The sequence below is a fragment of the Mixophyes fleayi genome, chromosome 4, assembly GCF_038048845.1.
Source record: "Mixophyes fleayi isolate aMixFle1 chromosome 4, aMixFle1.hap1, whole genome shotgun sequence".
In the NCBI taxonomy this organism is placed as follows: domain Eukaryota; kingdom Metazoa; phylum Chordata; class Amphibia; order Anura; family Limnodynastidae; genus Mixophyes; species Mixophyes fleayi.
Genome location: NC_134405.1, coordinates 300669382 through 300687086, shown reverse-complemented (window position 1 = coordinate 300687086; position 17705 = coordinate 300669382). Strand labels below are relative to the sequence as shown.

The following is a 17705-nucleotide window of genomic DNA, read 5'->3' as shown; positions in this document are numbered from 1 at the left end:
GACTCAATTCACAGCGATTTGCCAGCTCTCCCGGGAGTCGGTGAGACCGACCCGAATTTCGGGAGTCTCCCGGACAGAGTTGGCAAGTATGCTATTTTGTTTTTTGCCTTACTGGTCCTCTCACAACTATTTGAGTAAATAAGATACTGTGAAAGCTTTGTTGTTACCCCTTGCAGCAAAATCATTCTTACTATGTATGTTCTTACTTAAATGGGCCTTATTTATAAACCTCCCCCTGTCCTTTCTCCCTCCCACAATGGCATTACAGGTCTCTACTCAGAAGCTTTATATAGTCTCCTCCAGTGGTCGAAGTGGCAAATTAGAAATGCTGGAATGGAAAATTAAGTGATTGACAAAGGGCTGCCAAGGCTCCCAGACGCTTTAGAGAATTTTACAGTGTAATATTAATTTTAAATGCATTTTAACACTATATAGTATTAAAAAACAATACATTTTAATGGTAGATGTGTTTCCCACTTCCCGTGTCCAAATACCTTTTTCCTGTGTTGCGCCACTTCTACCTCATGTCTCCTGTGTAACTTCACCTTTCTCTAATGATACCTGTGCACACACGTATCCTTTGTGTACTCACATTCTCTAGCATATCTCTTGTGTCTCTTCAACTTCCCATAATATATCCCCTGTGTTTCTTCACCTCTTCTGTGTGTTCTCCATGTGTCCCTTCTCCTGTCTCCCATATTTCCTTTGTCAACTCTCCCAATGTGCCCCTGCCCTCATCAAAGTGAATCAGTTTCTCACACCCCACCTGTTCCTAGACAATATATTATTCCAAGGAGCAACTTGGTGGATCAAGTATGATTGATGAATGTGTGTAATACTTAGAGAAAGATCTTATGGTGTAATGAATACCTATCAGAAATTGACAACTAAAAAGGGATGATTCAAGGTTGGTGTAATAAAACTGCCAGTATTATTTGTAGGTTGTGTAAATAACAAAAGAAATTTGGGACTTCTATCTCCTTTATGTATATTTATATATTTTTATAAACAAAAACAAACAATATTTCATAACTCTGAGTATCTAACAGTTAGGTATAAGTAAAATGTAGAAACACTTAATTGTTGCAAAGACAAATATATACAGAACCAAAATTGCAGACCCTCTTTACATCAACATATTATCTTTTTTTACTCACGTGATCTCTTCCAGTGGACATCATCTCCAACCCTTCGTGATGGACATTTCCAAACCCACATGTCCTTCTACCACTAGTTGCCTCCTGCATTCCCACCTTCACAAAAATCTGTAAGCGCACAGCAATATCTAAATGGCCTTGACTCAATCCCCTTCTCAGCTTCACTTAAAATACTACTCTCTCCATTTTTTTACCCTGTCCTGCTCTAAAGTTCCTGTCTCATTCTACAACAATACACTCTAGACAGCCCCAGATGGGATAACTTCAGCCACAACATATTGTCTCAGTCGACTCAAACTGTAATTCTGGCACTCCATACAGACCCTCCACCTGCAAAAGTGCTCCCATGCAGCCAAGCACCAATAAAATCACAAATACAGACTAACTCCTTTGCAAATTCATCTTGTCTTCTTACTATACTACTCTCTCTCTTGTTAAGCTAACCAACTTTAGATCCCTAATATTCATTCAGTCCACCAACTACCATTGCCTCTTTGCTACTGTCAACTTGCTTCTCTACCCACCCCTCCCCTTCTTCCTTCACTGCTCATGACTTTCCAACCTACTTCAAATGCAAATCAACATAATCTGTCAAGAAATCTCCTCTTGCCAGATCCATCACCCTACACTCACATTCTCCTCCACTCACACACCAAACATCAGTTCATTTTCTCCACTTTCTAAAACACAGGTCTTCACACATCTCTAATCCTCCACCCACTCTCTCCTATGCTTAAAAAAACATCTCTTGACCCTACCTCTCTCTCCCACCACTTTTCTCCATTCGCTCCAAAGTACTTGAGCGGTTTGTGTACAACTGCCCGATCCTGTTTCACTCTGTTAACTTTCTTCTTGACTCTGCAATCATGCTTTCACCATCTTCACTCCACTGGGACTGCCTTTACTAAAGTCACCAATTATCTACTCATTGTTTAGTCATAGGGTCACTACTGCTTAACTTCCCCGCCACTTTGGATACAGTCGACCACCTTCTTCTCTTCCACAACCTACACTCCCTTGGCCTTCACAAAACTGCTCTTTTGGTTCACATCCTCCCCTCCTCCCCCTCTATCTGATGAGGGTTCCGCAAGACTCTGTTCTGCTTTTCTCTTTTTACCTCTTCTCTTTTGTGAACTAATACACTCCTTTGGCCTCCAGTACCATCTCTATGCAGACAACAAACCAAATGCTAACTAATGTTCAATATGTCCAAAATGGAGCTCCTTATCTTCCCCTTTCCTAGTGTCACTATTATTCCTCTAGTCTTCTTCACAGTTGACAACATCACACTCTTCTCTATTGCCTAAGCCTTCTTTTTGGTGTCATCCTTGACCCCACCCTCAGCTTCACTCCCCACATTCAGTCCCTTGAGCTGTCGTGTTATCTTCCCCTTCAAAATACTGTCGGAATACACCCAAATCTGATGTTACCAAAACCCTTATGCATTCTCTCATCTTGACTATTGCAACCTCCTACTATCTGGCCTTTCCATCCCCTGACTTTCCCCTCTACAAACCTTCCTAAATGCTGCAGCAAGACTGGTCTTACTTTTTTGCTACTCCTCATCCACTGCATCAATTTCTAAATACATCTATTGTCTCTCCATGCCCTCTAAAAGTCAATTCAAGCATCTCACCCTCACCTTCAAAGTCCTCATAAACTCTTCCCCTTCATACATCTCTGACCTCCTCGCAAGATACACTCTCTCTCTCTCACTTTACTCTTCCTCTGACCTATGCCTCTCTATCACTCTAATAACCACTTCTCATTCCTGTTTCCAATATTTCTCCCATACAGTTCCCCACTTTTGGAACTCCATACCCCGGCTGACGAGACTCTCTCTCTACCTCTAATCCTTCAAGCACCCTCTCAAAACCCAGCTATCACTAGCTACAGTACCTAAACCTGATACTACTCTGATTACGTCCTCTACAAGGTCCAGTTATGTGTCCACTCTGATTCCCAATAGCCACTATTGTCTCAGCATTGACGTCAACCTGGAGACTAAAAGTTCTTGCGAGCTGGGCCTCTCTGCCCTTTGTTTCATGTCTGCAACTTCTTTGCAAGCCTCGTCTATACTTGTTCTGTTTTATGTGCAATTTGTGTTTGTTTGATTTGCAACTGTAACTAGCTCTGCAGAGTTTTGAGGCACCTTACAAATGAACAATGAGGTTGAAGATGATGCATGGTGAAATCTGTGTTGAGTCCATCAACAATTCAGAATATGTTTTTGGAAATTAACATGTATCAAAATGTTTTGCAAACACATCTCAGCAAAATTCCATGCAGCATTTATTCTATGCATAGGCATACATAATTGAGGCAAATTGTAATGAAAAAAATAGCATGGTTTATGTAATCAATTATTAGATGTTTTAGTTGCAAATAGAGAATGGAATAATATGTAATGTTTGTGTTTCAGAATATGTATTATTAGGTTGCACTTACAACTGAAGTATGGTTGAATAACTTAATCATGAAATCTCTGGTTTTAATCCATGAGTAGAATGTTCCAGATCATGATCTTCAGGTTCCTCTACCTCCTCCACAGAATGGACCCCAATCTTAATAGAAATACTATGAAAATGGTTGATGTAAAAGGGTTTGATGTATGTGAGCCAAAAATATTTGTCCTAGATTTAAAAAAATCAACACAAAGGGATTAGATTTGTTGAGTAGAAATACCCTAATGATAGCATTGGACTATTTGTGAACTAGTCAGGCAATAGGTAATGTAATTTAGCTCCTTCATCATCATCATCATCATCATCATCATCATCATCATCATCACCATATATTTATATAGCGCCACTGATTCCGCAATGCTGTACAGAGAACTCATTCACATCTGCCCCACTGGAGCTCACAGTCTAAATTCCCTAATATAGATGCACACTCACACACAGACAGAGAGGGAGACATACAGACAGGTAGAGACTAGGGTCAATTTTGATAGTAGCCAATTAACCTACTAGTATGTTTTTTTGGAGTGTGGGAGGAAACCAGAGCACCCGGAGGAAACCCACGCAAACACAGGGAGAACATACAAACTCCACACAGATAAGGCCATGGTCGGGAATTGAACTCATGACCCCATTCATTCTTCATTGTAATTTGTGTGGACTACTTAGGTCAAATCCATTATTTTGAAACTCCGACCTAACTTGTATGACTAGTTATAGAGGTATGTCAGGCAGTTTTAATGAGTACTTTAATCAACTAACTTCAAGTCAAAATAACAATTTACTTTACAGGTAATTCATATTTTTTGTACAAAAAAAATGGTGCTTTAAAAGATCTCCACCCAAAACTGAAATATGTTGAGCTCTAATTTGCTATTGAAGGCCATTCACCTAATCCAACATGTCCCAGAAAGCCATTGTCAACCCAAGGATGCTCTGCTCTACAGAAACTTCTGGCCTGTTTTAAACAGTCAGTGATGTTGTCAATGCCACCCCCACAAATTCAATTGTAATGGGACAGCATAAAGAAACAGCTTGATGCTCTACACCCCAGTGCTGCCCACCCCTCCTCACATTACCCAAATATAAACTGATTTGTCACACATTGCACCAGCTAACCTACATTTTGGTCACTGTCCTTACCTGTTTCCCTTGGTTCTCACTCCCTGTATACTTGCTGGTCTGAACTGAGAATGCGCACACCTGGCCTTTTCAAAACTTCCTGCGTTCTCTTGCTTGGCTAATTGCCTGTCAGCTCTGTCTATTTAAAGCACCTGCTTCTCTACTAAGTTGCCAGATCTTCAGATCTCCTTACCTGTTAGGACGCTGTTCTCTCTGGCTCCTGTTTGCCCATCGTTATCCTGTGTTACATGTTGCACGATCAAGACCTGTGGTATTATTGCTAGAACCTCCTGCCTCATTATCGGTCTCATCCTCAAGCTATTCACTTTCCATGGATCTCAGTGCATCAGTTCTCTGCAGTTCACCACCTCTCAGTTGGTATCCTGCGTTACCTGTTCCACGATGAAGACCTGCGGTATTATTGCAAGAACCTTGTGCCTCATAATCAGTCCTCTTCTCAGCTATTCACTTTCTAAAGACCTGAACGCTTTGGTTCACTGCCGTTCACCTGAACCTCTGCATTTATCTTCCAGCAAGCCTGCTCCACTCCACTGTTCCATCTCACTTTGCTCTAATCCCCCTTATGGGTCATGACCTGTGGCTATAGAGCTGCTAAGTCCATATTCCCTTGCGGGGATCCCTGGTGAATATCTCTCTACTGTTAGACTCTGCACCTCTCTGGGGGTAAGTCTATCTAGAGCCGGGCTCCGAGGTCTATTCCAAACACAGGCTCCGTGACAGGATTTAAACTGTTAGTCCAGAATGATATTGCTGACGACAGTTTGAGCTGCCACTTCATTGGGCATGATAGCATGAAATAAAACTGACAAACTGAGCTACCTGGCATCAGGTACAGTATGTTACAGCAGTGGAGTGCGGCATTACTTTCCAGTATATAAATATTTCTTATTGTCTATAAAAGATAGAGATATTGTGTGGTTTTATGAGGGGATGTTCTTTTCAATGACAATTTTAATAACTGCTTTTACTAAAATATAGTATTTTCTTCAAGCTTAAAACAATATACAAGTGTTACTTTCAGTTATCTTGTTTAATTGCATCTGCACTTCAGCAATAACATTTTGAGCCTTAACACATCTATCCCGTATTTTACCTTGGTGAAGCTACAATATGCCTGTAACTGATGACAATTGTTGATGCCCAAACACTTCAGAGATGCCAGCACTCTGCACATGGATTCTTGGCAGCCACTTCTGCATGCAGTGCTTGCTCCTTCCAATAAGTTGGCACCAAACCACCATGGCAACTGCTAAACAAACAGTGGATAGACTATCACAATACAGGAAACAGCTCCATATAGTGATATGCAAATGTATTCAGCTTGCAGAATCAAACATGACTCTTGGAGACAGCGGGTCCTTCATCAATAATTCATGTTCTTTGCATACAGTAATGGTGAGGGGAGAATAAAGTTGATATTTCTTTTCTATTCATAATTAAGGTTGTATATATTTTGTACGAACAAATATAATATAGGAACGGCGCTTTACATCGTTTGCTATAATAGAAGTCTAATATTTGCAAAAGTGTATCTTTATCAGGACTCAATTTGGAAATGAATTATAAGTCAGTATAAAGTCTTCTTACATTCTCTCCGTACAACACACAACTTAAGATGCCTGGTAAAGGGATTTGAAATGTGAAAGTACGTTTGGTATAAAGTCAAATAGCTTCTCAATTCAATCCTCCATAAATCAAAGAACCTTCGAATATCCAATATCAACTTTCAAGAATGGTTGGTAATTCGCTCTTCTCCAGAGGATATATCAGATAAATCCGAAATTCATGTAAAAGAAAATAAAAGACAACATAGTGCAACTGCTGTAACGTGTAGGATCAAGAAAATACAAGTGGATTTTAACATGCAACACCCAAATCCATAGCCGGTGTGTAATCAATCACCCAAAGATAAAACGCCCCCCTCAAGGGTATGCACTTACTAGAGGGAAGATGTATATATCGTGTGTAATAGATTCTTTTAGAGATGGATTTCTTCTGATGTTACCAACTTGCCAAAAGTACAGCGGATGGGTTAAAGCTGAAACCCTGACTCATATACTGTTCATATGTAATTAGCTCCTTCTGTTATCCCGGAGCTTTGAGCCTTTTGATCGATCTCCGCTCGAGTTCATGTGGATAATAAAAAATACTGATAGTGTGTCACCTTTTATACAACTTTTATTGACACACTAGCGCACACCATATAACACAAAAAATATAAATATTCAGCATCCTTTGAGAAAATAGATGGACCCTTACCCTAACTTTGATGGAACAGCACTTTCAACATATATATACACGGAGGGCCGACTTCTCTGCTTCTATAATGAATAGGGAATAGGATCTTTCTAATGTTCAAAACTGCAGTCCCGTTAGCCAATGTGTTTCGATTGCAAAGCAATCTTTATCAAGGTTTGTGGGACAGAGTTCTCCTCCCTTATTTAAAGGGCTTCTAACCAATCGGCACAACAGATTTAATAGATCATGTGTGTGTAAACTTTAATTCATTAGTCTCGCTGGCTGACATATTCGTGCTGAGTCCTATGTTAAAAAAACTGTTATAATACATAATAAAACTAAATAAATTCACATATAGCTACAAATGTGATACATATATAAAAAATCCGTGACAGATAGTTAATCTTATGAGGTTTGCAAATGTTCATACTCCGGCTTAAACATGTTGTCAATCAAAGAACAATGACATATACTGCACCTCTAGCATCTACACATATAACTAATTGCATGAATACAAAGCAAAATATAACCACATAAAATTCTGTGCAGAAGGAAATAGTGCAATCAAAAATATATATAAAGTAAAACATATAATAAAATATTCCCAGAGAAAAATATAAAATAACCAATATATTGTCCCATAAAAATACAATTTACATAAGGAACCACTAAGTCTCAAAATCACTATTAAGGCCCCTGGGAAACAAGGGGCTAGATTTACTAAGCTGCGGGTTTGAAAAAGTGGGGATGTTGCCTCTAGCAACCAATCAGATTCTAGCTTTCATTTATTTAGTGCTTTCTACAAAATGAAAGCTAGAATCTGATTGGTTGCTACAGGCAACATCCCCACTTTTTCAAACCCGCAGCTTAGTAAATCTAGCCCAAGGTGTTCATGGAAAAAATTAGTTTCATTTCTGCCTGAGCTAAATCTACATTAGTATTTTTCTTTCTCCAAGTGCCTTTGATTTTTCGTAGACCACAAAAAAACTTTACGTCACTTGTGTCCCAATTATGTACTTTCTTAAAGCGGGCTGATACTGAATGTAATTCATATCCTTTCTTTATATTACAGATATGTTCGCTCCACCTTTCTCTAAGTATCCTAGATGTCCTGCCAATATATTGAAGGTTACATGAACAGTGAACTAAATATATGCAATTAGTTGTATGACAAGTTATAAAAATATTAATTTTAAAATTTTGATCTCCAGATGTGGATTTAACTTCCACTCTTTTGGTAATTTCCTTTGAGGTGTTTTTGCATACTATACAGGAACCACACCTGAAAAAACCTTTAATATATATATGTATATATTTTATGTTCTGTAATAAGTTTCATGGTCTTTGTCTGAGCACTTTATTGTTAGAGGAAGTGTTTTTTTATGGTTTATATTTTCACATTGTTTTTCAACATCCGTTCAATAGAGCCTCTTATTCTCCAGCCACATGTGAGTTCACATATTTTACAAACAAGGTGGAAATGTGGTCATTCAATTTCACAGCAATCTGTCTTATGATTTTGGCAGCAAGTTTCATGTCTTCCTTAGGTAAGTATTCAATTATAAAAATATAAATACTCATATTCCCATGTAATTGGTAAATCTTCTTTATATTGAGGAATGCTATTTTTCTAGTCATGTGTTTATAAATCAGTTTTATTACACATTAATTTATATGTATTAGCAGTATCATTTTGTATATGACGGAATGATCATGGGTAAAGTCAGAAATTTCTGATGACGTAATGAAAGCACACTTAGGGCTAGATTTACTAAACTGCGGGTTTGAAAAAGGGGAGATGTTGCCTATAGCAACCAATCTGATTCTAGCTGTCATTTATTTAGTACATTCTGCAAAATGACAGCTAGAATCTGATTGGTTGCTATAGGCAACATCCTCACTTTATCAAACCCGCAGTTTAGTAAATATACCCCATGGATGTTAATAATTATAAGAAAAATTGGAATGCGTTTTTTAGGGTTTCAATCCCAAGTTAACTGCAGTAAGTGTGAGTTTCGGTGATGGGATTGAAAACTGATATCCTCCCTTGTTTATGTGAAAATTCCAACAACTATTAAGGTTTGTTACAAATTTAGCATATTCTTATTATGTCCTTCTCAGCATTTTTGTGTGCGTTTGATATCCTGACTGATGGGCAAGCACAATGTTTGTTAAGCAGTCTGATGTACATATTGGAAATTGTTAACGGCTGTTCACTGAGTGCAAAACTAGAAATTATCTTTCCAAAAACAATACATTTGCTTTTGCGGCACGGGCTTGGGCAACAAATAGCGCTATTGAAGTCGCACTAAGATTTTTTCTGGATAACTGGTGGATCAGAGTCATCTGTAAGCACAATAAACAGGGTGTATGGTTTGAGACTAGGGAGAGCAGAGCTTTTCCAAAAGGAAGATAATTATATTTATGTCTGATTAGAGTTAGTGTTAAATTAGATGTTTAATAGGAAGCTGTCCGTGCATAACTATTTAATAAAAAAAGGTTTAAAATGACAAACGTGAAACATTTATGAGACACATAAAAAGCAAAAAAGTTACTCAATACATTTTATATACCTAATATCAATTGTACTCATTCATAAAAAACTCATGTGAACAATTCATTATAAAAAGAGAATGACAGATTTTCAGTTTACGCAACTCACAATAAGTCACAAGTTTATGATGAGGTCAAGAATTAATAATACCAAAATTCTCAGATTTGATCAGTGTAATTGAAAAGCAAATTTTAATATAAAAAACCCCACTATCGGTTACCTTTGACATTGTATATTGTGCACATATTTTTCTTATAAGATACACTACACCTAATTGTATATAACTAAGGGGAAATTAAGAAAGGGAAGGACAGGTCCTAAGTCTGTCGCAGAAGTGTGGGGAGCAACAGCCCCTAATTGCTATATCCAGGTATATTCCTACTAATTCTAATAAGGGGGTGCAACCTATACTGCTATAGGAGTATGACAACAAGAAAAAAAGGAAATATGTATTAGGTGCACTGATGCTCTCTCCTATATTGAGAGAAATGAGGAAGAAAACTTAAAACTTAACTTTTATTGGCTGTTTAGATCAGCAAAATATAAAATCATATTCTCCATAAAACAACTGTGTGCTTTAAAATTCGCTGGATGCATCACAAGCCCTTTATATAATGTAATAAATCCTTCCTTTTTTTCTTGAAGTTACACTACACCCTTAGAAAAGAATTAGAAAATAAAATACTTAACACATACACGTATGGATATGAATTTGTGAATAAATCTTTTAAGTTTTAGTTATGGTCATTGCTTGTCAGTTTACAACAATAGCAGGAGCAGAACTGTAGTGGTTGCAGAGGGTGCAATTGCTTTGGAGCAGCAGATGAGGGTGACTGGGAGTTCCCCATGAAAACCGCAATTTTTTTTAAATCTGTGAACTGTGATTGGCTGCCCTCAGTGTGTATGTACGCATGAGGGGGTAGCTGTTGAACATTGTGGCAGAGAAGTCTGCCCATTACTCCATCAATGACTCTACTGACATATATCTGGAAGCACTTAAAAGATTTTGCTATGGAGTCCACAAATATCTAGTTATACCCCTTAATAATAGTGAGATGAAAGGCATACCATGAGAGTCTACAGTAGTTTAAAATATTGGGAGTCATTACATTAATGAATAACAAATAGATTGATGGATAACTACAGAAATCAGAAAAACAATGGACAGAGTAGTTTTTAGACTAAATCATCTTGGTACCCGCTGGGACTCTGGTGCAGTACAAAATCGCAAACCCAATATGATTGATGTGAGACTCTGAAGTTTAAACAAACTAAAACAGTATAATATACTAACCATCTGGTGTCTTCCATATACTAACCATCTGGTAGCATCCACAGCTGATTCTAGGCTTCTTATGGTCCACACTCTTTAATGGTCACAGGTGTGTAAACATAGTCATAGGAGAGAATAAAAGTGACAGAGCATATCTGGGCTTGGCATCTTTCAGACACCTCTTATGGGGTTTGCTTTCTGGACTATTGTCTATTTGGTTACTGTTGCTGACCTTCAGTTTGATCTTGGCCATCAATCTTTGATGCTTGCCCTGACCAAAGTGCTTGTTTGTTCCTTTTTATTTCTGCTGCTTCTGTCTGTGTATGACTTAGCATTCTCTAGACCACTAGCGTTCTATGGCTGCTATGGGGATTGATGATACCTGTACATTTGCTCCAGAGGCTTCTGCTCTCCTCTTCTGAGCGTTTGTGAGGACTGATGCATGCCAATGGAGATAAATTTGGGCTTCAGTTCCAGTGTGCTATATGCGTAAAAAAAAGCTCTAAAAAGATGTAAAAACAGCTTATTTGCATATGCTGAGTTGGATGTATCTCAAGATAATCAGAAGCTAGCTAGTGCTTGCAACAGTCATCATCAGTGCATGTATTTAACCAGCCCTCTGCCAGTGATCTAGCTACCTACAGGCGTATCTATGTCAAGGTACGAGTCTGCCTCAGTCTTCCTTAGTGTACTCTGAGTGCGTTTGACCACCCCTTCCCTCCCTGTTCTGCCTCTCAAAACTTACAGAGGAGCGTGTGTCAGATCTGCATATAGACATAGATGTATGCTTTTATTGTGGGCATGCACACTACACATTTGAATATTTCGCCCTAAGTAAATGAGCGTACACGCAGCTCAGCAATAGCCCTTTGGTCTATTTATACAGATTACCTGCATTGGCCATAGAAACACACAATCCACTAATCCACACCTCTGAACTGCACCGACCATGCCCTCGATCCACTGATCATGCCTCTTTTTGACTGTCCACAAAAACCTGACTATTCTGAGGTAGTGATTATTTACAGTATGTGTTATACATAAGAGGCACATTTAAAAAAAAACACAAATTATATAATGAAGTAAAATCTTGTGCAAAATTTTATCCTGTCTGTGACATAGTACAGATATGAAAGTAACACCTCACCTAACATTGAAATGCAAGTAAAAACAATCAAAGGCTGTGTATTACTCAGCTGAATAATATACCTGAAATAACTGGGTTTATTTTTAACAGAATATATCCACAATGATCTCTTTCACTTCTCTGCTGCAGCTTGCTATGTTAGGAGAGAGATGCTTCTCTAACTAAACAGGCAGACAGTGACAGCTTGGCCTGCTACTTAGCAGAAATGGATTGTGGGGCTGATGGATTCATACACAGGGGCAGGGCCAGTTAAGTCACAGCAACTCAAACATATTTTTATCTTTTGACCATTAACACTGTATTTTGCCTTCATGGTTCATAGCAAAAAAATCAAAATTTTAGGGTTATAAAAGTGATAATTCAGTGAATCTAGTCATGTAGATATGCATAATGACATTTATAATATCATACAGTCAGGTCCATAAATATTGGGACATCGACTCAATTCTCATATTTTGGGCTCTGTACACCACCACAATGGATTTGAAATGAAACAAACAAGATGTGCTTTAACTGCAGACTTTCAGCTTTAATTTGAGGGAATTTACATCCAAATCAGGTAAACGGTGTAGGATATACAACGGTTTCTATATGTGCCTCCCACATTTTAAGGGACCAAAAGTAATGGGACAAACTAAACAATCCTACATCAAACTTTCACTTTTTAATACTTTGTTGCAAATCCTTTGCAGTCAATTACAGCATGAAGTCTGGAACACATAGACATCATCAGACGCTGGGTTTCATCCCTGGTGATGCTCTGCCAGGCCTCTACTGCAAATGTCTTCAGTCCCTGCTTGTTCTTGGGGCATTTTCCCTTTAGTTTTGTCTTCATCAAGTGAAATGCATGCTCAATCGGATTCAGGTCAGGTGATTCACTTCGCCATTGCATAACATTCCACTTGTTAGCCTTAAAAAACTCTTTGATTGCTTTTGCAGTATGCTTCGGGTCATTGTCCATCTGCACTGTGAAGCGCCGTCCAATGAGTTCTGAAGCATTTTACTGAATATGAGCAGATAATATTGCCCAAAAACACTTCAGAATTCATCCTGCTGCTTTAGTCAGCAGTCACATCATCAATAAATACAAGGGAACCAGTTCCATTGGCAGCCATACATGCCCACGCCATGACACTAACACCACCATGCTTCACTGATGAGGTGGTATGTTTTGGATCATGAGCAGTTCCTTTCCATAATCTTCCCTTCCCATCACTCTGGTACAAGTTGATCTTTGTCTCATCTGTCCATAGGATGTTGTTCCAGAACTGTAATGGCTTTTTTAGATGTTGTTTGCCAAACTCTAATCTGGTCTTCCTGTTTTTGTGGCTCACAAATGGTTTACATCTTGTGGTGAACCCTCTATATTCACTCTTGTGAAGTCTTCTCTTGATTGTTGACTTTGACACATATGCACCTACCTCCTGGAGAGTGTTCTTGATTTGGCCAACTGTTGTGAAGGGGTTTTTCTTCACCAGGGAAAAAATTCTTCTGTCATCCATCACAGTTGTTTTCCATGGTCTTCCGAGTCTTTTGGTGTTGCTGAGCTCTCTGGTGCATTCTTTCTTTTTAAGAGTGTTCCAAACAGTTGATTTGGCCACACCTAATGTTTTTGCTATCTCTCTGATGGGTTTGCTTTGATTTTTCAGCCTAATGATGGCTTGCTTCACTGATAGTGACAGCTCTTTGGATCTCATATTGAGAGTCGACAGCAACAGATTCCAAAAGCAAATGTCACACCTAGAATCAACTCCAAACCTTTTACCTGCTTAATTGATGATGAAATAACGAGGGAATAGCCCACACATGTCCATGAAATAGCTTTGGAGTCGATTGTCCCATTACTTTTGGTCCCTTAAAAAGTGGGAGGCACATATAGAAACCGTTGTAATTCCTACCCTCAAATTAAAGCTGAAAGTCTGCAGTTAAAGCACATCTTGTTCGTTTCATTTCAAATCCATTGTGGTGGTGTATAGAGCCCAAAATATGAGAATTGTATCGATGTCCCAATATTTATGGACCTGACTGTATTTTATGATTTCATTTATAATTGTAAAGACACCCCTTCTCTGGACCCTGCTGTAAATAATCAGCTATGTTGCAGGGACTATGCCAGTTACTGATCCCTCATTCAGGGAGAGAAGCAACAGGAGGTGCGGTCGCTATGGAACTCGACAATGTGAACAATTTAGTAAGAATCTAAACATGCAACATACAGTCAATTGATTGGTTTCCATAAAATACAATCCAGTATAGAAATGATGCTTTAAGAGAACAATTCCTAATTACAAAGGTATCCCCATTTTTAGCAAAATAACAATAGCCGTGCATATTATTACAATATTCAATATTGAATACATGCATAGATTTCAAGGTATGTTATTCAATGTTAAACAGCACACTCTTATCATATTAGTACTGTATCACTACATGTAGAGGAAATTTCACAACCAGCAAAGGAAGGGGTTCTTTACAGTAAGGGCAGTCAAGATATGGAATTCATTGCCAGGGAAGGTTGTGATGGCAGATTCAATAGATATGTTTAAGAAAGGGTTAGACAAATTTTTAGCGGAAAGGTGTATCCAGGGATACGACCGTTAATTTAAAATAAAGGATAGTAGTGGATATAGGGTAGAAATTGGATTGCAATATTGAGTCTGGGGGGGATTTTCAAAATTGAAACAAATGGGCGGTTGCCTACTCTGGATTAATTACAAATATAAGTGCAGGATCGCAGGAGATCCAAAATAGGTTGAACTTGATGGACTGGTGTCTTTTTTCAACCTCATCAACTATGTAACTATGTAACTATGTATATCCCATTACATAAATTGTAATGTTTGTTATTACCTTTTCTCATCTGGAGAAAATTCAGGCTCATATTGTCTGTTGCGTTTAACTTATCTAATTTGGAGGTTCCAGCTGAACTGAACCACGTGAATTTGGAAAGATCGTTGTCTCAGGGCCCTCTTAAGCACCTCTTGGGCCCCCAGGCACAGCAGTGCACCAGGGCCCCTATATATACAAAAATAAAAAAATAATGATTATATATATGGGCCCTGCAGCCCAGGGGGGCCCTCCGGAGGCAGGAAAAAAAAGAAAACCCTGAAAAAAAGAAGAAAATACTTACCGTGCGGTCAGCTGGTGATCCGGCTCCCTCCATGGTCTCCTCCTCCGTCGCGCTACGCAATGGATGTCGGGCGGGCGTGATGACGTCACGCCCGACATGCACTGCCACGGCCCTGCGTAGTCTTGTCTCTCACATTCTTCTCACCTTCCCTATTTATCACATTAACACGTGGCTGGCAACCACTGCTATTATTAGTTTGTTACTTTGTAGAAACAATGTTGCTGTACGCTGACAAATTTGAACCCATAACATTTTAAACAAATCCGCTTATCAGTGGCAGTGTTGTCCAACAATAATTTATCAGAAATGTAAATACTACATGCAAACCATTATATTATTAATTTAGGGAAATGTATTAAATACAATGTGAGCATTAACTAAAATAGTAAAGATTACCATGTTTTAGAACTATAGGTTTTTTCACGGCTTTTATTCCCCTTTAAAAATGTTCCTAAAATATTAGAATATTCTAACGTTATTAAGACCAATTTTTTTTAATTTTAGAAATAAAGACAAGAAAAGTTCCCCGTGGGACCGATGTCACTCTGACTTGTCCATCTTTACAAGCTGATGGAGCATCACTCTCTACATCTGTTCCTACAAAAAGTAACATCAGACAGTTTTATTATAACAATACTTTGTATGTTGTTATTTCCGATTTTTGTCAGCATCATAAAGGCCCTTATTTATGTATTAAAGATGACCTGGTATCCTCTGGAACGGCGTTAGATTTAACTGAATGTAAGTACAACCACTTACCATAATCAGCACACATAATTGTTTTTTGATTGGAGACCTGCATCACATATATTGCAGATATTGTATGTTGTTACCCTTTAAGGATCACGAAACCTACAAAATAAGTTGACAGAGCTACTATTAATATTCCCAAATGCAGACCTGCCCAGTGGCGCACGCAGGGGGGTTTCTGAGTCTCTATAAACCCCCCCCCCCCCTGCGCTAACTAAGTGGCCACTGTCCTATACAGCAGCCGCGGCGCTGTCAAAGAAGCATCCGCGGCGGTGCTGTATTGTATACAGCACCGCCGCAGACGCTTCTTAGACAGCGCCATGGCTGCTGTTTAGGACATCTCTCTCAGTTTTGTTTTTGGTTTTTTTTCGGGTCGGCGGGGAGAAACCCCCCCCCGACAATCCTCCGTGCGCCCCTGCTGCCAGCAAGACATTTGGACGGTCCAGGATTTTAGGTTTACTTTTTAAACACATATAAGAACTGAAGATATAGGGCCTGAATCATTAAGGAGAGCAAAAAAAAAAAAAAAGAGTAACATTGCACCTGGGCAAAAAATTGGAGAAGAATGTACATTTAAAAAATTGGGACAGATTTATAGTTCGGGTAGGGCATGTCCTAGATCAACTTTACATTTCAGTGTCAAAAAAAAACTATCAAATATTTGTGCGCTACATGAAAAAACAGACAGTATTTTCCTTACATGCAAAATAATAAACTAATTTGCACCCCTTGCATTGTAACATGGTTTGTGCAGAATCAAATTTACTCCTTTTTTTGCCTTGCTCTCCCTAATGACTCAGGCCCATAGTGGTTTAAAAGTATCTAAGTGTCCAGTTTGCATATTAACTGTTTGAATAGTAGGATCCTTGGTGCATTGACTTTACAGGCCAATAATGTGTTAGGCTTATTTACATATTCTGAAGTGTTGTTTATTTCTCTTGAAAGATTCTTCTCTGCTAGCTGCCATAGTAAATGCCAGTTTTAATAGTTTGGATCTCCCATAAGAAACTTCTAAATTAGTCAGTATAAGATTTTTTCCCAGCTTAGATAATTTGTTAATGAACTCATTTTAACGTTGTAAGAATTCCGCTTTCTTATAAGTGATAATTTTAACAAATTGCACCTTTCTTGACTGCTGTATTTGCTGACCAGATAATAAAAGATGATGGGCCTGAGGCATTAAGTAAAGTAAAGCAGAAAAAAAGGAGAACTTTGCACCTTGGCAAAACCATGTTGCTTTAGAGGGGGAGATAAATTTAAAATGTGATGGTAGATTAATAGTTGGGGTAGGGCATGTCCTGGATAAACTTTACATTTCAGTGTTCAAATAAAGCTATCAAGTATTTTGTGTGTTACATGAAAAAACAACCAGTATTTAACTAATGTGTAATAAACTAATTTGCACCCCTTGCATTGTAACATGGTTTGTGCAGGAGAAAGATGTTTCACTTTTTTTGCCCTACTTTCCTTAATGAATTACGCCCGATAAATTCAGCATTACATTGTCAAGAAGAAACATTATTTAAAAAAAGAGTTCATAAATAACCAATTTAACTTTTCAGGGGCACTCTGGTCATGGTCTGACCAAACAATAGGAGGAATTTTAGAGAAAGACAGTCTAGACAGTAAAGTGTTTTGTGTAAAAAGATAATCTCTTGTACAGAAATTCATCTGCAGATTTGAATAAAACGCATAGTCTGTATTAAAGCTAAAGTTATATCGCTAAACACTTATCATATGTTATAAAAGCCATTTAAATCCTCTGGCACCAAAGATACGCTGTGGTGAGAATTGTTTAATCTGTCCATGGCCAGTTTGAAATTCCCTTATAATATTAAGCAGCCTTCAAAA

The 17705-nt window shown here is 38.3% G+C and overlaps 1 protein-coding gene across 4 annotated transcripts in view; it reads left to right on the top strand.

Moving 5' to 3' along the window:
- Window positions 1-8453: 8453 nt before the first annotated feature.
- Window positions 8454-17705, top strand: part of LOC142150162 (uncharacterized) — a 28484-nt gene continuing 19232 nt past the window's right edge. For all 4 annotated transcript variants that reach the window (XM_075205371.1, XM_075205370.1, XM_075205369.1 and 1 more), the window contains exons 1-2: window positions 8454-8547; window positions 15609-15845. In XM_075205371.1, the coding sequence (XP_075061472.1) occupies window positions 8481-8547; window positions 15609-15845 (304 nt within the window). In that variant the 5' untranslated portion in view covers window positions 8454-8480. The remainder of the gene's footprint in view (window positions 8548-15608; window positions 15846-17705) is intronic.